This window comes from Tauraco erythrolophus, chromosome 2 (genome assembly GCF_009769465.1).
Source record: "Tauraco erythrolophus isolate bTauEry1 chromosome 2, bTauEry1.pri, whole genome shotgun sequence".
NCBI classification, from domain to species: domain Eukaryota; kingdom Metazoa; phylum Chordata; class Aves; order Musophagiformes; family Musophagidae; genus Tauraco; species Tauraco erythrolophus.
Genome location: NC_141466.1, coordinates 15,034,972 through 15,061,698, shown reverse-complemented (window position 1 = coordinate 15,061,698; position 26,727 = coordinate 15,034,972). Strand labels below are relative to the sequence as shown.

Sequence of the window (26,727 nt, the reverse complement as noted above, 5' to 3'; positions counted from 1 at the left end):
AATTTATTATGTAGTAGTTACAAAGTTTAAAGATTCTTCCATTTTAAATAAAAATAAGTCATAATTGCACACATTATATAGTACCATTTCCAGTGATTCCAACAAATATAACATGAAATACAGTGCAGTTTCAAATCAGAAAGACAAATACTTTCTCATTCACAGTGTTTGACAAATTACAGGAAAGCTTGTTCACATGAGGGTTTACTTAAGGTCATGCTCTTATAAACAGTCCACATCACGCTGTGCCAAAAAAACAAATCATCTCTTAGAACGTGAAGTATCGGGCAAACCACTCCTGGCGTTGTGGATCTGGTGAAGCCACTGGTGAAGCGTCAGTCTGAGGAGGGCTAAATTCACAGAAAGAAAAAAAAAACAAACCACAATTATCCCACGACTACACAAAAAGTACAAATGTTAGGAGAAAAAAAATCCCAGAAAATACTCAGTAAAGAACACAGTCTCTGTATTTCCACGGATTAGTTAGCAGTGTGCCTCAGGACATGATTTAATGTCTCCCTATAGAATCTCTGATCATCCACTCCATTGGAGAGCATCAGCAGCACAGACAAGCAGTTCAGAAGCCATGTTACAGGGTGGGCAAACAATATTTTGGAAAACTTAATTTAAAATCTCATGAACAGCTGTAGGTTTTCAGGAAGAATAAAAAGGGTTTTCTTGGAAAAGCGTGACTGTAGAAGGTCCTCTTTTAGCATCCTTTTCCTGTGGTAAAGTTAATTTTCAAAAATATGATGCAAGCATCATATTTGTAGACATGTGCTCACAAAGACTTGTTGGCAAGTGAACGAAAATACACACTATTTCAATACTTAACACTGATCACAAATATCACTTGCATTGTTCATGCACACATTTAAAATATGCTAATATTCTAGGAAAAAATAAACTGCTGTGCTGCAAACAAGATTTGTTTCCCCCTTGAAGACTTAGAATTCTCGCAAAACGAGCAAGGGAGAATAATTTAATAATTTAAATTTAATTACACAATTAAGTTCCTTTATCAATAAAAATCAGTAATAAGATAATCCCTACTGTATTACTGGATAATACAAAGCACAAAATAATTTGGAATGGAAACTCCAGCATCACAATCCATGAATTCATGCACATGCAAGTTACAGATACCTGAGCACACTCATGCACATCACATGTACAGGAAAAAACAAGCAATAGTGGTTTTTTTTTAAAAAAAAGCTTTCCTGAAATAGACTGTCTCTTAATTTTTTAGATTCTATTATTAGTTTCCTTCTCTAATTAGTAGTTGCTAGGTATGTGCTCACGTTAAACCAAGAGAGAGAGTAAACCACCAACTGAGGAACTGGTAATGACACGTTGCTTTAAGCTGCCAACTTAGAGGTAAGAGATGAGCCCCTGCTAAATACAGCGTGCAGCACTGCAGTGCATTTAATGTGTAGGCACATAACGCCAAAAGATTAAAATCTCACCTCTTAGATGCCATTTTAAAGTTATTCAATTCTCTATTATTAATTGTGAGAGAATTACTTGAGACTTTAATGCTGGTTGTAATTACGGGAAGCTCAGCATTAAGCATCCGAGCATGCACATTTCCTGTTGCTGTAGTAAGGTTACTCATATGAAACGATTTGATATAGGTGAGGAAAGGGGAAACACAAAACATTCATGTAGCACAGAAAATAGTTTTCTTACATAAAAACCATTATCACATAATACCGAATAAAATAAATTCCGTGCTAGTATCAATTCCTAAGTGACAATCAGTAAATAACACAAACATTTAAAACAATTGTTCATATATGTAAACAATTGGAAGCACATGAATTCTGTTAAAGTATCCAAAGAGGTTTTCAAAGTTCAAGACCTATGAAAAAATGAGAGAATACTTCACATTTCAACAAGGTCTGCAATAAAAAGGAATACTATAAAGAGGTTACAAATATAATGTAAAAATTAAAAATGCCATAAGTACTTGTACCTCTGAAAGGTTCACAAAGCAAGTGGGATTCAGCTCAATAGGAATGCAAAATTTTCCTGAGTTAAGCGAAAAAAAAAAAAGAAAAAAAAAAGATTGGTGAGGCAGTGCTCACCTCAAAAACGTCTTGGGCTCTTTAGGTGGCACTGGCTGTGGTAGTGGTTTGCTGCTGTTGAACTCAATATCGTGGATGGGTGAGTTGGGAATGGGGTCCAGGCGGTTAGGATGTCCATTGCCCACCACTCCGCTAGATTCCAGAGCACTTAGATTGGGGACACTCACAAACCTGTTTGTTGATTTATCGCTCTTCTTCTTTTGCTGCATTAAAAATAACAAATGTAAGGAAGGCTTCTTGCACTAGGACAGATGAGGAAATTTTCAAATTTAAAAGTTTTATTAATGGCTGATTTGAGGTTTTTTAGAAGGAGAGCAATTGGGACCAATTGTTTTTTTTTTTTTTTTCTAATTGTAGTTTTACTATTTGTTTTGACCAGAACTGAACACCACAAATTTTTACAGAAAAAAAAAAAAAATTCTGGTCAAGATGATTAAGTTATTATGACTTTGTGTAATAATCAATTAATATATTATATGAGATCGTCCAATATAACATTTTGCTCTGTTTAAAACATTGGAGATAGGAAGTTTTCCACAAAATTGTCGTTTAGTCTGTTATACCTTTCATGTTTACTTAAATCTGTTCTTGGTATCAGTGAAACAGCTCTGCTGTCAAATGTAATTACAGCCAGTTTCAGTGATGAAAAAAGTAAATCTCTCCCACAGGTTTCACCTCATCACTGAGGCACAGTTTGGTTACTGGAACATGGAACCTAGAAAAGCAGCTACATATATTTAAAGCAATTATGCCCTCATAGTTAGCAAGCATTATAGCAATACTGCTAAAGATAAAAAGATTACTGTACAGTTCCGTTTCCTGCACAAGGAAAAGGCCAGGCTTCTAATGCTGCTACAGCTGCCACTTCTAGACACCAGATGGCACAACTGAACCTTTTTCTTTTCTTCATACTCTATACTCCTACTGACAGTATTTCACAGGACTCAAAACACTGAAGAATTTTATTTTCATATCACTATGTTACTCTCCATAACACATCATACAAAGGAATCAGTATTTATCCTCTGTACTTTAATAGCTATTTTAATGTAGAAGGATGCTTCAAATAATTCTATAGCTTTTTAAAAATAGCAATGTGGCAGAATACCATGTGTATTTTCTGACTTCTATCAAATATTCCATATCCACAGTAAAATATTAATATTAAAAAGCCTTAGTTCCCAAACCAGGATTTGTGAACAGATTTGTTTATTCTCATGATTTATGTATTATTTGAATATCTAATAAATACTTTCACTCAATTACGTATATGCAACCCTGACAAAGCAGCTAGCAGAGAAACCCCTTAAGGGCTTATGAACTACACAAATTTGAACTAAATAAAGTCAAGGACAAGTGGACTCTCACGGTTTATTTTCTATATACTGTTTTCCAGCAGAATTCCACTTGGAAGAGAAATGCTGCTCAGAGACAGAGTCCTATTGTTTGTTTGTACTTTCTTCTGTTTAGCTCTTCACTGGCTTTGATTTCAGCGCCTGACCTCTCCAGGGTTGGCAGATGCAGATGCCACTAATTGTAGCCACACTGGTGGATGCGTTTGTTAAAATACAATTAAAACCTCCTAACAATTTAACAGAAAGCTATAACAGAAAAAAGTCTTTTTTTAAGCATCGCAGTGAAAGATCATTAGCTGCAAAGGATTAAACTAAGATTGTCCCACACGCTTTACTACTTCTGTAGTAGCTGAAAAAGCAAGAAATAACATTATGGTGGAAAAACTAGCTTGGTAAAAGTAGCCAACTGTATGTAAAATACATCTGCAAGGTAATATACACTACAATTAAACCTGTGTGTTAAACACTCTGTAGTTAAATCTGTGTGCTTCGTAAGTGGCTCATTTCTGGAAAATGTATATTATCCACACAAGTGCTTAGAAAAATACTACAGTTTATATCTTATTCTCTATAAAATAATCTATGCTTCTGAAGCAGTCAAATCTGGAGAGACAAAATTGTGTGTATTGTTTCCATGAAATTCATGCAAAGTATTAAGAAACTTCAGATGCAACAATGTAATATTAAACAGATCCATTGCATAAATTAGAAAAGCTGTAATACATACTGCAATGGCTGTAATTTTGCATTAATATGCAAAGTCTGTAGTAACTCATAAATTCTGCCTTTTTATTACAAAAAAGAAAAGAGAATGAGATTTTCAGTTTCTTTGCTATTCATTCTCCAATAACACAGTACATGCTTTGACAAAATAAAGTAACATAGTCCACAACATATGAAGTGAGAGATCCAAATGTTCTGGCATACAAGATGGTTTTAAAGTCCAAATAGTTTTAAGTGATAGAAGCATATTATAAAATTATATGAATTATCACTACAGAAATCTGATGGTGAAGTATGTTTCCCAAACACTTCAGATTTCACACAAAACACAAGCTTACATACTCGATGGTTACATTTCACATTTTTATAAATGAGTGGTTCAGACAAACTTCCAAAATTTTCAAGCAGTTGTTATCACCTAAACCCAAAGCATTCAATTGTATCTGGCAGTCCTGGTGTTGTCTCTATTGGGCCCACACAAAGTTCTTTTATGCAGTTATGCATAAAAGTCAGGCACCCGCAGATAAGCTTGTGAGAGCTCCTGGGCTCCTGAAGAACGTAAGAGAATACTGACAATTTGCAGCAGAGTTTGTGAAAAAGTAAGAAATATGCTGATCTGATGTGAAACGGTAGTAAAACTTCGCTAAACAACACAGCCTGATCTCAAAGAACAGAGGCAGACCTCCTTTTAAATAACGGAGCCTGAACCTTGGTCTCTGAGGCTCTGAGCATCTGAGCTGCTCGCAATGTGCCCCTTGAGTCACCCTCTGCTTCAGAAACTTCCTCAGTTCTTCTGCCTCTACAGCTGGGACAAGTCTCTTCCCTTTCCATGCAGTTGAAGTAACTTATGGGTTATCACAAGGAGGAAGGAAATATCACAAGACTCAGTCTTACTCCTGAAGCAGTGAAAAGAAATGGAATTAGGGTACCCTGCCAGAGTCTATTCATGCGCCTCCTGAAGGAATGCTGCTGGGTTTTCAAGTGACCAGGAGGCTACTACACCTGCTTGTACAGTAGCCTTCACTGGCTGTTATTCAGCAGGATGGAGAGAACTGAAAAAGGTTGCTACTGAAGTGCTTTCACTTACATAGAAGGCGACAACAACTGAGAAGGCTAGAGACTGACTTCTATCTCCTGCTGCCCCCACAGTCCCTACCTGGTTTGTCACCCCAGTTCTCCAGTATTACTCTGTCTTTCTCCATTCAGACTTGTTCCATCCCCTTCTCATACTCTTCTCCTTCCACTTTTTACTCTTATTCCCTTCCTTTAGTGTCCCCTGTTCCTCTGTCTTTCTAATGCTCTTCCGTCCTTAGCACCGCCTGAAAAATGAAGTTATCCTTGCACTTTCCAAAATAACCAAGAAAAATTGTGAAACTAAAACCATGTCACTGTTCTGTATTATATGCTACAGTCCTGCCCTCTCTTTCCTTTCTGTCACGTCTATTTGGATTTTGCAGGAACTGTTGTTTTATGTCACACGTCTAGCAAACTAGGGCAACGGTATCAGTGGATCTCTCAACAACACAAAAGAAACAAATCTACACAAAAATAAGTAGAGACAAATGGAAAACTATGTTTCTTGTTTTGGATGTGTCTTTTAAGAGTGATATACGTACACACGCAGGCACACACACTCACACATATATTTCTTTTTTTTTACTACATCCTAAGTTAAGATTTCTTTTTCTTCACTTTAGCAATGAAGTCCATGGAACATACCTTCACCAATGGATTAATAACACCAACATTAGGGCTTTCATTAAACATTTTGTTGTAGTTAGTCTCCCTGTTAACTAGCTCCAGCTGATAGAACTTTTTGTCCTCCTAAAAAGAAGAACAAATAGAAACTGCTTTTTATGCATTTTCAATCAGTTAGCGGCCAAATCTGCCTATAAAATGATCTCAAATAAATTTATATTTACATTTTTAAATAAACTGGTAATTCTAAAAATTGCATTTCATATTTAATATGCTTAATATATAATTATATGTGAATACTAAATAATTTCTATTTATGCAGGTCTGTTGCAGTTCTGCACTCCTGAGAGTGAGCATAGCCTAATGGATTATGCACTGGGAAAGACTCTGTTCAGTTAACTTCTGATTTCTAATTAATTTGAATTTCCTCATTCCTTCTTTTTTCTGAACCAGGATCTAATCAGACTAATCTGAGTCAGCATGTTGTGCTCTGAATTTGGGAAGCTCAGTGGGTCAGGAAACTGGTCTTGGAAGCCTCACAGAAGAGACTATTTCTTGTATGGTTTACATGGCTGGCTTATTCCAGGATTGGAGACGTCTGATCAAGGTCATACTGAAATATTTTTTATAATAATGTATTATGCTTGATTGTGCAGAACATTCTGTATCTAATTAGTTTTACTATTATGAGCCATTGGGGCCACAGGTATAACATGTTAAAGAAAGTGAATAACATACTAACAGGATTGGTTCTTTAAATACATTTCAAACGCTTTGAAATAGATTAACTTTTGTATCTGCCAAGATATTAAACCAAGAGAGCATAAAAGTCTTACAATCAATTTCTTTATGAGTTGGTCTCGCTCTGCAATTAGGTCTTTCAGTTCTGAGATAAGCTGCAAGTCTTCTGGTCTTGATTCTCTGTTTTTATATTTTTCTTCCATTTCTTCTAAACTTTATAGGAAAGAAGAATACCCCCTTTAGCCTGATCCAATGTTAAATGATGAGTGAATAGTCACATCTTTGATTAGTACAAAAGAGAATTAAGGGAGTAAAACCAGAAGATGACTTTCCTATTACCCTGAAGTAAATTAATTCAGCTTTAGCTAGTTAAAAAAAAAAAAATCCACAATAACCATAACCTTTGCTCCAGTAGCTAATAATCTGGTCAAAATTCTAAAAACTCAACATCCTTCTTGTGCATGCAGTACTAGGTGTTTGAAAAAAGGCCTCTTGGAAGTCAGACAGAAAATAAGGCATTCAAAAACACAATATGGACAGTAGGACTACAGAAGTCATAGCTAAGACAGATTCTTATGTAAAACATAGAGACTATATTGCATTATATTTAATATTAACGTAAATTTTAAAAGCTGGCAATTCACTTTCTTGATGAGAAACACAAACTGTATCATTTTTCTTTTTATAGATGACTACTCTGAATAAAGATGCATGCGTGTGGTACTGGAGAAACTGGATAGACAGAAAAGGCTGGCACCGTCTTCCTCAGTTCTTGTGGAACATACTGGGACAAAGATATCCAAGAACAGTGAAGACTAATAGGTAACTAATTCCTCTCCACAAAAGCAACTTAGTACCATTAGAGATGAAATAAAGGAATGGGCTGCAAAAGAAAAGCAATAAAACTTCGATATTAGGATATCTAGATTAAGTGAAATATAACAATTGATAAACATTTGAAAAAAAATAGGAAGAAATTTGAAATGCTTGGTGGGAAAGCATTAAAGGAGAGACGTGAAATAAGCCAACTGAGAGAGGAATTGTACAAGTATAAATATCCTTGTTTCTTCTTAAAGAACAAGTTTTGAAGACACAAAAGTTTCAAACAACTCAAACATAAATATTGTGCTCATGATGCTAAACATTGTTCCAAAGGAAACTACTAAAATACTCGTCTCACATATTCAGCCCTCATGTAGATTAGTGAACCAAGTTTCAGAACAGATTCAGGAAATTTAACAAACTTAATGAAAAAAGAAATTTAAAAAAATGCCCAACAAACCCTGAGAAAAATCTATGAATTTAAGGTGTGTAAGTCAGCTCAAACTCAATTCCACAAGGCACCTGGAAGTAGACGTAACTTCTCACTTTAGATAAATATTTTCCCTTCAGAAGCAGCTATGTGATTTTTATTTTGAGTTGTATCTGAAAAAAGAGTTCATATTAAATTATATTTATAGCTTTCAAATAACCGGTACATAATCTGAGGAGATTATATAATGTATTTACATAAAACGTTATAAATGTGAACAACATGACTGTTTCTATTTGCCGAAAAGGCACTTGACTCAGCAGAACAGAAATATGCTCAGCTGGCTTAATTTTTGTGTACACATTTTATGCCGGGTTAAGCTATTGCACACAGATCTCCAGAGCACAGCACATACTTACGCACAGCTGTCGCTTTATTTTCAGATATTTCAGAGGACTGGTTTTTCTCTGTTTCAAAGAGGAAACATGTAATTTAAAGACCTTAGTTGTAGACCCTAATTAATGACACCCACTCTCAATTACTGTAAGATAGATTCTCCATTTCATAAATGTACACAAGGCCATGCTTAAGTACAGCAGAACCTGGAAACAATTACTTAAGAAATAGCTGCTTCTGGGCATTATCCAGGGCACCTTGGATAATGTTTGCTCTCTTTAGAACAGTGGCTGCTCCCTCACAGCTCTAAGTTCAGCAAAAACCAGGAGTGGGGAACCAACTAAATTCAGAAATTTCAAGACACTGAAAAACAAACTTCACGAGGGAAAAAAGTTAGGATAAACAGTTCCAAGACCTTGTTCGGATGGTTGCTCATAGGCATGTTCCTCATACAAGACAAATGTAGTAAACAGGAGGTAGCTCACACCTAACGTACTGAATGCCAAGTTACCACATTTATCAGGAGACACGAGTGTGCATGTGGACGATTAGAAAGGAGTAAGAACTAGAATTTTCTACCCATCTTATTTGAAGACAATTTCTGAGTGCTCATTATCAAGAAAGAATGCATTTGGGTTTTATTGTCCGTTTGTAATTGATATTTACTTTAAGTATATGATAGATTTAGAGATAATTACTTTTTCTACTATAAATCTTTTATGCTGCAAATACAAATCCCTCAGTGACAACTTCATGTCAGGAAGCCCTCACTGTGCTATGAAGCCTCAGCCAGAAACTCTGACCAAATGGGTTATGTCACAGACAGAGATAAAGAATGAAGTGGCTGAGAGAGCTGGGACTGTTTAGTCTGGAGAAGAGGAGGCTCAGGGGGGACCTTATCGCTCTCTACAATTACCTGAAAGGAAGTTGTAGGGAGATGGGGGTCGGTCTCTTCTCCCACGTTATGAATGACAGGATGAGAGGGTACGGCCTCAAGTTGTGCCAGGGGAAATTTAGGTTAGATATCAGGAAAAATTTCTTTACAGAGAGGGTTGTGAAGTATTGGAACAGGCTGCCCACGGAGGTGGTGGAGTCCCCATCCCTGGAGGTGTTTAAAAACTGTGTGGATTTTGGTGTTGAGCAACATGGTTTAGAGACCCTGACAATGCAGGGTGGATGGTTGGACTCAATGATTTTGAGGGTCTCTTCCAACCAAATGATTCTATGATTCTATGAAGGATGTGGAAGACACGAAAACACCAGCTAGATGACACACTACTGTGCCACTTCTGCCCAGCGGTGGTCTAACCCCAGGTAGCATTCTGAGTCAGAGACACTCCAAGTGTTCTGTTATTGTTATGCTCATATAATCCATTTTAGACACTAATTTTCCCTACATTAGCAAACCTGGAAATGTTTGCATCACTCGTGCTCTAATCAGACTTCTTAATAGCACATATTGTACTGTTTATAAACTTGTTGAAAAAACTCTTGTGCTCCCAAAAAATATGTATTAATGTTTGAGAAAAAACATTTGCAATAATGTTTTCTCCTATTTTCTACGAACTGCACAGATTTAGTATCTTTCCTGCTTGAAATTTTTTTATCTCAAATCCCTAACAATTCATCTCACTAAATTGCCCTAAAGCTTATAGAGTTGTGTTGCCTAAAGAATGCAAGATCAGGCCCCATACTTGATTGAGGTTTTTGCACATCTGCATCTCTGCAATATCTTCAGCAACTTGTGGACACCAGAATAAACTATTCACTCAAACGCAGCTACATACAAACTTTTTTAATGCAACAAAACTTACGAAATTTGTAAAGCTGAATTAATTTCCTTGAGCAGCTCTTGGGTCTTATTAAAATCTGCCAGCATGCTTTGTTTCTCTCTGATGTGATCTGCTGTCAAGACATCCAGCTCTTTTTCATGTTTCTTGCTTAAATCTTGCTCATGCATCCTGTTTAATTTATTTTTTGTTAAAAAAAGAGTTATTCTAAAATCAGACTCATTCGTTCATCATGATTTTCTGCTTTGCTTCTAATGGCTTTTACATGATATCAGACAACACAGACAGAATTACTGATTTATCAAAACCCACTACTTACTGTCCTCCAGTCTTCTAGCTTATTTCATGGAAAATGCATCTCCTTTAATGCTTTTTTAAATAAACAGACATAATGAATTTAAAATAAAAAAAATCAAACAAAACTCAACACTTGAGTGGCCTGTTACTAAAATATGCCAAAATATATCACTGAAGCGCAGCTTAACTATACAGTAGTATTCACTAACTTTACTAGTAATGGGCGTAGCTTTTTCTAAAGAAGCCTAAGTGATATATAACATCACTTAATTAAGAGGATAAAATAAAAGCTGCAAATGGTAACATTTCTTAAGTAAAACACAATACATGAAATAATACACATTTGTGTTTAGCGTGGAAAAATTCATACCTGATCTGTTGGTTGGATTCACTGCGTATTCTAAGAACTTCTTTCCCTTTAAACTCTAATTCCTTGGTCAGTGCACTTATATTTTCATGAAGATGCAGAATCTCTTTGTCCAATTCAGCTATATGATGGTCTCGGTGCCTCAGTTCATCTTGTAGATCTGATATTCGGCATAAAAATTCTTTCTCCTATGATATAAGTGGCAGAAGCAAAAAATACTTTAAAGAGACTTGTCTCTCAGAAGCACAGTACTTGCTGTTGGAAGATAATAGCTGAGCAGAATTTTCCATTCAACAGACAATTTTTTCAGTTTTTGATGCTGGCACAAATTATAATTATAATTGAGGTGTTTTTTTATTGTGTACAAGTACAAATAAGGAAGAAATCAGTTACGTATCAAACAACTTCCATTTGTGAGAAAATTTAAAACCTGTCGTTGCCTGTTAAACTTTGTGTAGCTCATCACATTTTCCTTTTGCCCACACATACAACAAAAAGAATACAGTTACTGCTAAGAACTGGGGAGCTGGGCATTTAGCATTTTCTACCTCTTCAACTCATGATATAGAGAAACTGTTTTTCCCTTTGCAGCCCCATACAGTGGGATGAAATATCTCAAGATGTACCATGATTCAGAAGTCTCCTATCCTACATATGTATAAGGGTCATAAATGTCTCACAGCAGCATCTGGGAAACTCATCTGGATCACATCCCAGTTTAGAAAAAGTCGGTAATAAAATCAACCTTTTTCAGAGTTTTCCATTTCCACCTATTCCACTTCTTACAGTTTCACAATAATTTATGACCATATAGTTTGCACAGATGGAAAATCAGCAGGTATTTCAAAGTTTTGTGTATAATTGTGTTTTGTGCCTTCACGCATCCAGGAAATACAAATATATCCTAATGAACAAATTTTATAGTACATCTTTAAGAACAAACCTTTAAAAATAACTCTCTACCTCCCCATAGAAAGACTATATTAAAGTTATAAGAAAAAGCAGTGGAAAATTTATATCCACATATTTAAATATTTCAAAAGGTAGCAAATACATTCATCCTGCTCAAACCTCTCTACATCTGGTTCAGCTCTGATCCTGTGAATTCTAACAGGAACACACAATTAACTGCTTTGCCATCAGTACAACTAAGGCTCATGCTGAGCAGATCATTGTAGTGAGGCCAAAAGTACATGGCATTTGGTTGGATCAAACACTTGCTCTGGTACTGTAAACTTTTTCTTCTGACATCTCCTTTAGGTGTCTCTCTCAAGGCTTAAACACCCCACAACTGAAACTACATCCTACTGAATCCTGCATGGTGTTGTTCACTGCTGACAGCACCACATTTTTGCCTCTAGTGCTCACACTTTTAAACCAGCAAGGAAGAGAAAAAGAAGGGGTCATCTTTGACTGTCTCTGTTTTTGTGTAAAGGCTATATCCAACTAAACTTGTTTGGTATATTAATATATTTCTAAAACCACTCCACCTCCTTCGTGCTGGACTATCAGGAAATCAATCCTGAAAAGCCTATTTTATAGGCAAATAAAGAAGTAATATTCTGGTCCTCTTATTTCCAGGAGCCTGGCTTCCCTTCAATAGAGATCCAGCTTTGAAATTTTGGTTACTACTGGAAAAACTGTGCATAAAGTGAAAAATGAAAGATAAAAGTGAATGAATCTGCTGCTGAAAGCTAAGGTAGTCCATACCGGCTTTGGGATTTGGGGGTTTGTTTTGGATTTTTTTGTTTTGGGGTGGTTATTTTTAAGAAACAGTTGCAAGCTGTTATGTCGTCTTCTCTGCTTTTTTTAGATGCTAATTTATCTTTTCCAATTTGGGTCTTGAAAATAAAATATACTAAGCTACCTCTTAAGTTTGAAGCAATCATTTGGTTTTAAGCAACTGCCCCTTAGCCATATCACTCAGGCTTTGGAAACAAAGAGCTTTTTCCCTTCTGAGTCCTGTTGGCAGCAGAGGATGAGCAGAATTTTGCGAGAATTGGCACTTTCCTCCCACAGCAAGCCAGCTTGCTCCCAGGTGGCTGCACAACTCTGAGAAGAAAACTGCCTTGATACAGGGTCCTTTACTGGACTTCGAGTGAAGTTTGTTGAAGGAAGGAAGAGCTAAACATGAAGTTTAGGTTAACTGGCAGGGATGTGTTATCTGCTGGTGCTGGTGACTTTGAAGGATTGCATTTTTGTTGTCTGTTCACAACAGTTCTTGCCTCCAGCTAAGAGAAAACAAATACCAATTAGGCGATTTTACAGTCAGTAAAGCAGTGCCGCTGACCTGTCGCCTGCCGAGTTCTATGCTTCTTTCAAGCTCCATTTTAGCAGCTACCAATTCCTGTTGATGGTTGTGCCTTAGCTGGTCAATTGCTGCTGCATGTTGATGATTTAACTCTGAGCGCAAGGAAGCTAGTTACCAGGAACAAAAAGGAAAAGTTTATTTTGCAAACGTTTACATTAATTAACAATAACTGTCCGGCTCTGTCAAGTATTGCTGCTAACCTAAGACACACTGTTTATGTCAGTTAAGCAACTGTCCTGTTGTTGTATTCCTGTTACTTTCTGAAACATTCTCCATCATGAAATTCGGTTGCTTACTCCTTCAAAAAAAAACCCTCAAGGGTAAGATCTTTCAAAAGCGAACAGTTTGGGCTCACCTGTTAAAGCTTATATTGATTTTAAGAGGATCAACTAGGTCAACGTCAAATGACTCTGAGATACACCACAGCGTTATAATACACACACACGTACATACATATACGTGCATGTATATTTGTATGAGTAGAAATAATGGTGTTGGACCCACTTGCAAATCTGAAGATAGTATACCTAACATAGCTTTTCCTTCATCCTCCAGCTCAAATCGTAGAGTCTGAAGTTCCTGTTCCATCTCCAGTTTGAAACCTTCCATGGCTTGTTTATGTGTTTCTTTCAGCGCCTGAAGTTCTTCCGAGTGCTTCTGTTGTAAACGTTCTTCTAATTCCTATGAAATCCAAATTGACAAAATTTATTCTATACCAGCGTAGGGAATTTATAAAATATTAAACAATAAACAACTGGCAAAAAAAGCAGGCATTGGCATACTCTGGAAATTATTTGAAATGCACTAATAATGCTCATATTTTCTTCTCTCACTAAGCTATTCTACTACTATATTTTTTCTTTTCAGTGGCTGATGGTTATCTGTGCACAAAACCCCTGTTCTGCTCACAGCTGGAAAAGAGAAAAAAGCAATCTATGGATATATTTACAATAGTGAGCAACGTGATAACGTGCAGATCCATGGACGGGTCTAGTGTGCACACAATACACATCCGGAAATTTCTGTTCATAGATTCATAGATTCATAGATTTCTAGGTTGGAAAAGACCTTAGAGATCATCGAGTCCAACCATCCCTAATCCCCATTAAACCATATCCTCAAGTAGATCATCCACCCTATTCTTAAACACATCCAGGGATGGGGACTCAACCACCTCCCTGGGCAGTCTATTCCAGTGGCTGACAACCCTTTCAGAGAAGAAATGTTCCCCATTGACACCCATGTTTACCCCTATTGAAGCATAACGTTCCTGGTGCACGTCATCTAGCTACATTTTGAACAAAAGGAATCCACCTTGTGTGCTTCAAGATCAGTCTATGATGTGAACCAAAGTACATGAAGCAGGGACAACAGGAAAATTGATTGCAAACATACGCTCTAGACCTGAACTTCAAACAACCCCAAAACCTAAGACACGTGCCCTGTTAAGTACCATACACTGCCAAAATTTTAATTTTAAAGCTGGTTTAGGCAAGGCTTTAAAAAAAATATCTTAGATGTGACATTGTTCTGGACAGGAAAATTATCTTGGAAGTTGCAGAACATAGTTTATACAATTTTCAACATAATGAAAATATAAAATACACTACAAAAGGAGTCAATTGACAGGAAATATCAGGAAACACATGAAAAATTAGGTAACTAGAATGGAAAATACAGAGAAACATATTCCAAATCAAAACTAATATAATGTTATGGATAACAATGTCAAACTACTGTAATGAAATGCATGTGTTGATAATAATTTTACACAAATATATATACACACACATACACCCCCTCTCTCTCTGTATGCATATACTATTAGAATATAAAGCAAGACATGAAACTATGCCAGTATTAGAGATGATTTTCAATATGTCTTAATCAGATTTAACTGGATAGAAATATTACTATAGGACATCAGCAGCGAAGGAAATTTATTAGTTATGCAGATATTTTTCTTTACTAATTCTGACTGTGTACAGAAATTGCTAAAATGGCATTCTCTACATAATTCGGAATATCCATATGGCCATGCCTTTTGTTCTTGCTCTTTTGTTTCTTCCATGTTTTGAAAGGCAAGGATATGGGCTTCCTGAAGTGACTTGTGTCTTTGCTGATGCTCCTCTTCTAACTCCTGGATCTCCTGAGTCAGCCTCTGTCGCTCCTGACTGAACTGGGCTTGTAGCTGTTGCAAAGAGCTCTGTGACTGGGAAAGCTGCATCTCCAGATTCTGCTTCAGTAAGGAGATCTAACCCACAACAGAACAGCAAATATCCATTAGTCATTAATACTAACATCAACTCTGAAAAAAACATTCAAAAGAAGAAAACACTTGAAATGTTATAGCCAGAACGTTAACTCAAAGACAGAGAAGAAATGTCATTCATCTACTGAATTTGTTGTTAATATTATATCTCGGAGAGATAATAATTACATTTAAATAGTTTTGTCAGGGTTACCACATCTGTCAGTTCATACTACAGCACTACCTATAACACAATTTTTCATGGCCGAATTATCAAAATTTACTTCTAGGTTTTCATAGATTTCATAGATTTTCTAGGTTGGAAAAGACCTTAGAGATCATCCAGTCCCTAATCTCCCATTAAACCATATCCCTAAGTAGTTCAACCACTCTTTTCTTAAACACATCCAGGGATGGGGACTCAACCACTTCCCTGGGCAGCCTATTCCAGTGGCTGACAACCCTTTCAGAGAAGAAATACTTTCTAACGTCCAACCTGAATCTCCCCTGACTAAGCTTATACCCATTTCCTCTTGTCCTGTCACCCATCACTAATGTAAAGTGTATCCTTTGTATAAGGATCAATAAAAATAACACTATCAAGGCCTGAAATCAAACACTTGATTGTTAAGATAAACTGTTCTTCAGGGGAACATCACGTCAATTCTGTAAGGAAAATCCTGCAGTTGATAGGATAGCCTGTAACATCCAGATTGATTGATTTTTGTACCTTTTGATATGATATGGTCCTATCTTACTGGTAGTTTTCTTATTTAAAAAGAAATGGTAGCGTATTACTGTACATCACAAATAAAATGTTACACATGATGGATTCCCTCCCTTTCTTTTTTGTCGCTAGCTCAGTAATACTATGAGTGATTTTTCTGCTGGTTTTCAAGATCTAAGATCTAAGCAATCTGAGTCACTCATTTTCTTAGAAATACCTGATTTTACAAATTATGCTTTTCACCCAACAAGCATTTTAATACATTAGAAGTACACTGTACTTCTTGAAAAAGTCCTTTTTTTTTTTTTTTAATAATAATGTTATACTTTGTTCTTCCCATCAGATAGCATCTTTTCAGACTGAAAATACTAAACTGTATTCCTTTAGAGCCAAACACAAAAGAGGTACCCTCCAATTCTGGAAACAAGATTTAACCAAAAGAGAATTTTGCTAAAGTGACTCAAAGGAAGGAAAAATGAAATTGCCATCTGACAAAGAATTTGAATCATTAAGGACACTTTTCAAGCCTGAGAGCATTACATAAAATTGAATTATAAATGAAAGTCTGATAGTGTCATTTGATTCAGCATATCTTAAAATTAATTATGACAAATAAGTAATGACATTGCACATCAATTCATTCATTTACAAAACACTAAAACCCACCACTTATCAAAAAATTAATAGCAGCATACCAAGGACAACTTGCAGCATGAACATTATTGTCGAATGTGGGGTTTTTTCAGGACACAGCTTAAGCAGATTTGAAAGAAAAAAGCTACACTTAAAGAAAAATTAGCACTAAAACAAAACAAGCAAATTAATTTGAATGAAATGAGCATGGCTCGTTGCATTTCAAATTACCAGGTCTTTGTGTCTGTTCATATATACTCTACCTTTTAAGTGTCCTGTATCAACAGGATTTTACTTCAGACACCTTTGAAACAGATCAGCTACAACTGAAGGAGGAGTACAGCGAAGGCCTACACTACATTCTGTAATCTGAACTATACACGTAAAACCTTTTACTAAGTATATTAAATATAAATATCACATACAAATTGTACAGTGTCAGATCAAAGGTTTGTCTGATCTCCTCTTCTGCCTCCAGAAACGGCCAACCTGGGTTACCCAGGGAAAACCAGTCCAAAGCATAAACGTAGGGATCTTGACTCCGAAGTGTACCAGCATCCAGCAATCTTTCTTAAAGCATAAGAAGCATTTTGGGGCAAATTCATGGAACAAATATTAAATAAATACAACCACTATCTGAATCCGTAAAAGCTTTTAGTATCCACAGCATCCTGTGGCAAGTTCCATATAGACGTGCCAGTTTGACGTGATGACCTCTAATACTTGTAATGGAAAGGAGTCAAAAGAAGTTTCCTTTTCATTTACTCTGTTCTACTCATGTTTCTGTAGATCTCCACCATTTCCCTCCTTAAACCCTTTTCCAGACTAAACAGTTTTGGCTTAACAAGTCATTCTTGCATGAAAGCTATTTCATATCTATCATCACATTTCTCCTACTTTTGTCCCTTTTCTACTATTTGTTTTCCAGATTAGGAAACCAAAACAGCATAAGGTATTTAAAATGAGAGTAAACTCTGGTTTTATATAGTGGTTTATATGGTTTCACATGTTATTTATTCACATGTTATTTATATTTATATGTTATTTATGGTTTCATATATTATTTTCTGTTTCTCTCCTGTATTCCTAATGTTTTATCTGCTTTTGTGACTCTTACTGAGCACCGAGGTGATGTTTTCATGGAATTATATATCACAGTCCCCAAAACTACTCTCTAGTTGTAACAGGTCAAGATAAGGTTCATCATTTTACATAAGAACTTATGATTTGTTTGTTTGTTTTTTCCTTGTGTATCACTTTGCATTTATCTACACTGAATTTCATCTGCCATTTTATTGCAAAGTCCCTTGGCTTTTTACAGCTATTCTGTAATTCTTCAGTCTTTGTCCTTCCCACCCTGAATAGCCTTTTATAAGCTGCAAACTTCCCCACCTTACTTATTCATAAACAACCTGCAAAAGAAAATACGTTGAACATCAGTGTAACTCCACTGATAATCTACGTTTGCTATGGAAGCCTCAGAAATTCTTGGCCATCTCTTTCGGCACACCATGGCCAGGGCTGCCATGCTGGTCAGACAAACTAATAAATGAAACCATGTATTGTATTCTTTCTCTTCAACTCTAGAAACTCACTCCACTGATGCAGTTTGCACCACGCAACTGCCAGCACGGCCAGCTCTGGATTTTCATCTATGTATCATCATCTGGTATTGCACTGTGCTATTGCCTTCCTTCACCAGAAAAAAAAATAAATCTAACTTATCTAAATTCCCCTTTGATCTACTCACATCCCCATCTACTCTGATTCATCCCATGTTGGGTCCTTCTCTCTTTCTCCACCTTTCTGCGACTTCATACCTACCCTGGGTCCTTCTTTTCACCTGTAAGCTCTGCCTTTATTTCCTGTTTCTCTGCCAGACTACACCCAGCAAAAACCAGTCTCTGCCTGGAGGTCTATTTTCCCCCTGTGCTTTTAGGTAACTCTTACACTTCTTTAGATTACCTCTGCTCCTATTTAACCTCCATCCATAAACTCTCAGGTTTGTTGAGATTTTTTATTTGTTTCCCTGAGACCACTAGTGTGACTTGGCTCTAGCCTCTCCTATACTCCTCGTCTTCCATCCGTCCCATACTCCAGTATCTATCCCCCATTTCCTCCCTTCCTTTGCTCTTTTTCTTCTTCCTTACTCCATTTTTTAGTATCACAGGAATATGCAGTTAGGACAGTCTTAAGAGATTACTCAGTCCTTTCTGCTAGGTGGGAACTCTATACACAAATTACTGCTTAAAAATCTCGTATGAAGGAAATCCCACAATTTACACTCAGATTCTCTTCCTCCTCCTGTGAGTATCTGTGGCAGAAGCACTGAGATACAGGATACATGTTCTGTCCACTCTGAACTTGTCCCTTTCACTATGTTTCTGTCGCTCAGGTTTCTCACCATTGCCCTGTCCCGTTCACCATGGTCAAGAGGAGGTATAGTTCTAGGGGAAGTCCTGCTCAGTCCTGCAGAACCTCAGGTAGTTTAATCATCATATTCTAAAAAGCCTTTCATGGTAACATTCAAATGGAGTTGAGCACAGTATCTTACCTAATTTTTATTAAGAGGACATGAAAAAAAAAAAAGTATTTTTGGCTTGAAGTTAAATCTGTCTCTCACTTAAGTTCCTGCTCCAAGTTCTGATAATTCTCAGTATATCATTTATAAACATTTTTAGCATGGGCCAAAGGCAAAACAAATTTAATTTCTTTCTTGGAAATGCAGAAAACATTTTAAATAGGATGATCAAGAGTAGTCTGACATCTGGCCAGGAAGCCATCTTAGAGGAGATCAGGAATACCCTTCTCAAGAGCAGTTCATACTTTCACCAGATTAAAGTGACTGCAGAACCACAGCCTGAAATGAGTCAATCTCTGAAGATGTCTATTTGCATTAATAAACTATACAGAAAATAAAGGACAATGAGGATTAAATGGTTCTAACAAGCAAGTCAGATAAGTCTACCCTTCTAATTAAGATTTTTTTTGAAAGTACATCAAATATTAAAAATCTAATAGTTATTTTTTAGAAGAGCACATAAATTTAAACATTATTTTGATTATTCAGTACATACACTGATAGGTCCAAGGGCACATTTTGGAAAACATTAGTGCCTCTCTTTGCATGTCTTTGGGGCATCCCTTCTATGTACTCCTGTACTGAGGACTCAAAAGAGAACAGCTCTAAACACTACTCTTTGAACTTTCAATACTTTAATCCAAGGGTTTCAGCACATTAAAAACATCAGTAAGAATTTAAAGAAAAAAATAAAATAAAATAAAAAATAAAGGCTATTTTGGCTACAATTATGACTTGCACTGCAAAACTGCAAATTATAGTGCAGCATCGATCCCATGCTTCGTAGAAAGCTCTGCAGTACACATCTGCACGGCCCACAAGCTTGCTTGAACAACGACATAAAAATGCTGCTTATATTATGACCATGTACACAGTGTTTGATGCCCAGCGATACACACATTTACACAGGCGAATGGATGGCGCAGTACACAAGCTTTTGACAACGAGCGGCAAACGTTCTCCTCCCCAATATTACCATGTATTCTATCTCATAGGCTAAAGCAGCACTAAAGGATATGCAGATTTATCAGTGCAAACATGCCCTGCTCAAAAGCTGTAAGTGCAAATCACTTACATTGCTGATAGATTTATGCAAGGCTTCACCGAGACAGTGCCGCTATGAAGAAAAGATCACAGGAATAAAGGGAAACATTCAGAAATCAACTGAGTAAAAGAAAAAGGGGTAAGGAAGGGAGAGTAAAACATAGAACATTAATTATAATTTGATCAGGGAAAAATAAGTTGAAAACTATCTGGAAAAAATATGAACACGTTGCTTTGACTTAGTAAATAAACTACTGAACATGGAACAGAATGATGTATTTTCCTGCATTATGCTTTGAATGTACAGGACAGCATTATCTCTTCAACATAATGTTACTATATACTCATATATTACGCAGCTGAACACTTTTGAAGTTATCCAACTGTTTTCTTTTCTCCTTTATGGCAAATAATTTTGGGAAGAAATCATTAAGTACACCAATTTGCATTACTATTAGAAAAGATGTTACCTAAGGACTCGATTAATCAACAGTCAGCTGTATCTCTGAAGTATCACAGTACTGAACACATAATAAAGATCAAATTTCACTGCTAAAGGGCAGAAAACACGTTTAGTCTGTAACAAAGGCATAATTGCATTAAAATACTTGTTTTATTGTTCTTAAAATTCAGAAAGAGCTGGGTACACAAAAGACACTTCCTGAAAACCTCCAGCAAAAATGACCTGATGTACCACTTATATTAGTTGATTGCTAATGAAAAGCAAAAAATAAAAACATCTTGCTGAGTAAATGTTCCATATGCAATATTATTGACCATACAAATCATATATATCATTCATGTGTGTGTACGTATACACACACACACGCCTGTGTGTTCATCTCTCTGAATGGCATAGATAGGTACAGACACAATAGTCATCAGAAATAAGGTGAGAGCAGTTTCAAATCCAGCATGACCAATTTCCCCTTTCGGCACAAGTCAGTCAAGAAGAGGCTTTCTCCAGGAGACAGCAGGTATTTTGACACCAGCTTGGAAGCCTACAGCTGGGAACTTTTAGATAATACTTTGTCAAAATACAAAAAGAAGAAATTATTATTCGTGCTCCTGAATCTACAAAAAATCACAACAGAAAAATACATTACTGTGGAATATCCAAAATTTTCTTATTAAAATTGTAAGAGTTACAAGCAACAATTTTCTATGCAAGGGCGATAACACTAGGAGGCATCATACTCCAGCGGACAAGACAGCAAAGCAGCATCTAACAGCTCCGATTTCTACACTGGATTTTAACAGTGTCAGTCTGAACTAATTCACCTATTTTTTTTGTGCTTCCATTCACATCTGTCTGGTAGTTTAGGGGGGAAGCTGCTAAGAGCAGGAATGATCTCTTGCTAAATAAATGTTCAGTTTCTAGAACATCTGGGACTTAATTTTGACAGACACAGCTGGGCACCACTGTAGTACCACTAAGAAATACTTAGATTTCACACCTGAAGCAGAAAGGTTAGTAATCTGCTACACTGAAAATAAAGTCCAAGTAAAAATACTTTTGGGAATCTGTATTCTGAGATCTACCCTATTAAAAAGGCCGTGCAAAGTGAGAGTTGCCCACTGCTGCTTGCAGAGAACAGATTTCTTTCACCAGGAAACGAACTGGTCTTGCTTTGCTGTCAAACTGATCTTAGAATTAAAAGTACTGAGATGGGCTAATCATTTTAATACATGTGATTTCACCAATTTTTAAAGTTTTTCAGAGATCTGGAAAACAGATGGAATTAAAACGAACTTTTGGTGAAGGTTCTCCACTAAAACTCTCAGTCACTATTTAGATTTGTCACAGATTTCTTAGGCTACCTCACTCGAAGTGATCTTTCTGCAACTCACATTTCCTGATTTTGCAGTGAGAACAGTTATTACTTAATGAAAAAAAATAATTAACTATGAAATGCTTAGACCTTATTGGCAAAAAGAAGACCATGCACAGACCAAAAAGAAGTTATTTTTTAATAAAGTTGAACTTATATATTTGACATTCCTGTGCGATCTAAAAAGACACACAGCAATGTCGAATATACAGTAAATACAGCTTACTGATTTTTAACAAAACTTGAAATACACAAGTATTTTATAAATCTGGAAGCCTAAGTATCATATCACTATTCAAAAGCGTTTAATTATAAGATAGCTAGCTAAACATCAGTCCTGGAAAAAGACTGGAAAATATGATTTAAGAAATGCATCTTCAAGCATGAAAATAAGATTTTCAGTCAACATAACAATGGAATAAAGCCATGCTAAAGAAAACCTGATTTCTTGCAGTGACAACACTACAAACTTGGGCAATAAACGCTCCTGTACAGAAATAAGGCTTACAGGAATTTTTAATGGTATTCAATTTATTATCACATGATATTTTGTTCAAAATGGGTGCTTATACAGTATTACTGGAGGATGTTTTAAAAGATTAAAATCTTTTAAATGTTCTCCATCCTTCCAGTTGCGAGCAGTGACACTGGAAGAAGCAAGTGCATTCAGTCGATTAATATGTGGCTCTGTGGCTGGTGTCATCGCCACAATTTTAGCTTTTTTGATAATGGGATGGACCACATGGCACCAGGCCTACTGGTGCCAGATGGGACTTGCTTTTCTCAGAGAAGAACGAGGGTCTTAGCACAACAGCTAGCAGGGCTCATTGACAGGGCTTCAAACTAGAATCGAAGTGGGAGGGGGGTAATATCAAGAATGATAAAGATATGCTGGAAGTACCTGAAGAACAGAAGAAAGGAACTCCAGCCTCTCCAGCCAGGAAGTCAGATTCATCTGGGGCCCAACTTAAATGCCTTTATGCCAATGCGCGCAGCATGGGGAACAAGCAAGAGGAGTTAGAAGTGTGTGCGCGCCTGTTGGGCTATGATCTTATTGGCATCACGGAGACCTGGTGGGATGAATCCTATGACTGGAGTGTCAGAATAGAAGGGTATAGGCTCTTTAGGAAGGATAGGCAGGGGAGAAGAGGAGGAGGGGTTGCCCTCTATGTCAAAGACCAGTTGGAGTGCATGGAGCTGCACCTGGGGATCGATGAGGTCCCAACTGAGAGCTTCTGGGTTAGGATTAAAGGGAGAGCAGGGACGGGGATGTACTAGTAGTGGTCTACTACAGACCACCTGACCAGGAGGACCGGGTGCGTGAGGCCCTCTACAGACAGATAGGAGCTGCCTCACGTTCACGCACCCTCATCCTCATGGGGGACTTCAACCACCCCGATATCTGTTAGAAGGACAACACAGCAGGGCACAGGCAATCCAGGAGGTTCCTGGAATGCATGGATGATAACTTCCTTCTCCAAGTGGTAGAGGAACCAATGAGGAGAGGTGCTTTGCTGGACCTTGTTCTCACCAATAATTAAGGGCTGGTGGGGAACGTGACGCTCAAGGAGAGCCTTGGCTGCAGCGATCATGAAATGGTGGAATTCAAGATACTTGGGAAGCAAGGAGGGTGCACAGCAAGCTCACTACCCTGGATTTCAGGAGAGCAGACTTCGGCCTCTTCAGGGATCTCCTCGCTAGAGTACAGGATGAAGCCCTGGAGGGAAGATGGGCCCAAGAAAACTGGTTAATATTCAAGGACCACCTCTTCCAAGCTCAGGAGCGGTGCACCCCAACAAAGAGAAAGTCAGGTAGGAACACCAGGAGGCCTGCATGGATGAACAAGGAGCTCCTGGACCAACTCGGACACAAAAAGAAGGCCTATAGCGGGTGGAAGCAAGGACAGGTAGCTTGGGAAGAATACAGAGAAATTGTCCGAGCAACCAGAGATCAGGTTAGGAAAGCTAAAGCCCTGATACAGTTAAATCTGGCCAGGGACATCAAGGGAGACAAGAAAAAATTCTATAGATATGTCAGTGATAAAAAGAGATCTAGGGAAAATGTAGGCCCTCTCCAGAAGGAAACGGAGGACCTGGCTACCCGGGATATGGAGAAGGCTGAGGTACTCAGTGACTTCTTTGCCTCAGTCTTCACTGGCAAGAGCTCCAGCTGCACAGCCCAAGTCACAGAAGGCAAAGGCAGGGACTGGGAGAATGAAGAACCACCCACTGTAGGAGAAGATCAGGTTCAAGACCATCTAAAGAACCTGAAGGTGGACGGACAAGTCCATGGGACCTGATGAGGTGCATCCGCGGGTCCTGAGGGAGCTGGCAGATGAAGTTGCTAAGGCACTATCCATTAAGGCACTATCCATCATATTTCAGAAGTTGTGGCAATCTGGTGAAGTTCCCAATGACTGGAAAAGGGGAAACATAGCCCCCATCTTTAAAAAGGGATGCAGTTATGTAACACTACTTCTCATTGATATTTCAATGTCAAATTGTGTCAAGATCTGACTTTGGTATACAGTTTACTAAATTTTCAAAATACTGCTGGAAGGGAATTCTTGTGTAATACCTGAGACCTCAACTGAGGAAGGTCCAACTTTATCTGTATCAAAGCAGATCTAGATTGCTATGCAGTCTGCCTCATTTTAAGAATGACCTCCAATAGATGCTGCTAACCTTTCAGAAGAAGAAAACCTATTTGCATCCATCAGATGTTAGTAAAAGAAACTAGTTTTTGAGATGCCTACTGAAGAAGCTGAAGGGACCTTTGGCATAAGTCCATTTTATCCAGCTAATATCAACAACAATCACAAAACTCTCCCTCAAGATACATCTTTGGTTTGAAGACTGATTCGTCAGCAGATGCACTGTCTCTGGCTGTGCAGTGCTTACGCGACAGATGACTCTGCAGAGATTTGGAAAGCAGCTGTTTCCCACTACAACATTTTGTACTTGGCTTCAGGCCAGTAACCCTTGTGCTGGGGGAAAAAAATAGTGTTTCCTGATTCTGCTGATGTGGATGCACGTCAGCTCTGCAATAAGCACCTCCACACAGGCAGATAAAGACCAAACAATGACTGCCCTCCAGTAGAAGGCTGGCCAACAGTCATTTACAGATGAGCACAGGAGCTCTGTGACTTTTCTACAACACTCCACTTCATGAACAAGAGTACACTCAGTGGGCAGGGTTTTAAGATTGAGTTTGAAAACTACAATTTGAATAATGCCTACATCAGAAGGAAATATTTACCTTTTGGTAGAAATCAAACTCACTTTGTCAGTTGAAGAAGGAACACATTATCATAGAAACAAACTCTGAATAGGAAACTTCTACTTTTTTTTCAAAAAAGGAGAAAATCTTTGCAGCAGGAAAAATAAAGAGCAGCTACCAAAGCATATGTAGTATACTTTTGTCTTGTCTCACTGTACTACTTCTAATATTTCCATGAGTAGAAGGTGGTATCTTCATGTGCAAAAAGTTGACAAAGTTAGAACGTCATGCTAATGCTCGATCACGTAACAGTATGAAGCTACATAAGAATGGAAAAAAAAAAAAACGCTGACAAAAACATTTAATTTACTGGAAACACATTTTACTGAAAAGTAAGGAAGATGAGAGAACTAATATTTGCTCAAATATAGAAAAGTCCATCCACAATCAGGGCTTGTGCATGAATACTTGATTCAGTTTACTGAGAGAAACATTTATCACAAGAAGAAACAGATAAGAAGAATACTGGTCTTAACCTGTACGTTTCAGTGCCCAGAACTGAGGGTTGTGCAACACAGAGAGGCAGAAGAGAGAACACACTCATGCTTTAAAAACGAAAATTCCTGCCATTTCATCCATGGCTGAAGCCTTCTCAGTAGTAAAATGTTTTTAAGAAAAGCGTTAAAAGCCCATCATACAGCTAAGAGGAATGGAAAAGAGCTAGCACAGCTGAATTCGCTACATATTTCATAAAGAAACTCTCACATGGATTGATGTAGAAGTACTTAGTACAATTTACAGGAAAAACAGGAAAAGCGCTTTCTTTTTAAGTATACTGGAACCATTTCTCATATCAGAGACAAGAACTACACGCTTGGTCCTAGACACTGATCTAGTTAACCTGCCAACCACATTTAACTGTAGATGGTAAGTGATGCAACCGGCAAGAACGTGTTTTAAGCATTTAATCAGCTGAACAGCGTTTTCTCTCAAGAGAATTATTTTACTCGTAACAAAGCTATACTGTTAGAACAACAATAATCCCACATGCATTCTATGAGGGATCACTTAGAATTGCCAATATAAAAGCAACATCATTACCTTGCTTTATGCAAGAGCTAGCCCTCACCTGTCAAATGTGCAACAACTAAGAGAAGGCAGAAATTTGTAGATTAGTATAACATAATTTAAAAAAAAAAAACAATCAGCTTCATACACTTTAGGGACATACTTTTTTTTTGATTAAACGTGCTTTATTTTATTTTATTTTTAAATTGTTGCCGTTTATAGCAGTGTCTCTTCATTCAGTTTTTTTGGCACCAGTCAGCAGCATTCCAAGATGCGTTTACTCTATGTTGTATATTTCTACGGTTTAAGTAACTATACTGTGTCCCTTCTCTCCATTCATTTAAATCTGTTTTTC

General features: G+C 37.3%; 1 protein-coding gene across 4 annotated transcripts in view; it reads right to left on the bottom strand.

Annotated features, from left to right (window-relative positions):
- Window positions 1-268: 268 nt before the first annotated feature.
- FAM184A (family with sequence similarity 184 member A) overlaps window positions 269-26,727 on the bottom strand; it is a 77,092-nt gene continuing 50,633 nt past the window's right edge. The window contains exons 10-19 of one of the 4 annotated variants that reach the window (XM_086632110.1): window positions 20,285-20,326; window positions 15,059-15,271; window positions 13,545-13,698; window positions 12,997-13,124; window positions 10,710-10,894; window positions 10,067-10,213; window positions 6,700-6,817; window positions 5,885-5,989; window positions 2,088-2,290; window positions 269-350 (exon numbers count right to left, since the gene is read on the bottom strand). In XM_086632110.1, coding sequence (XP_086488236.1) covers window positions 269-350; window positions 2,088-2,290; window positions 5,885-5,989; window positions 6,700-6,817; window positions 10,067-10,213; window positions 10,710-10,894; window positions 12,997-13,124; window positions 13,545-13,698; window positions 15,059-15,271; window positions 20,285-20,326 — 1,377 coding nt within the window. The remainder of the gene's footprint in view (window positions 351-2,087; window positions 2,291-5,884; window positions 5,990-6,699; window positions 6,818-10,066; window positions 10,214-10,709; window positions 10,895-12,996; window positions 13,125-13,544; window positions 13,699-15,058; window positions 15,272-20,284; window positions 20,327-26,727) is intronic. The other 3 variants (XM_086632111.1, XM_009985505.2, XM_009985506.2) reach the window with 3 other exon arrangements.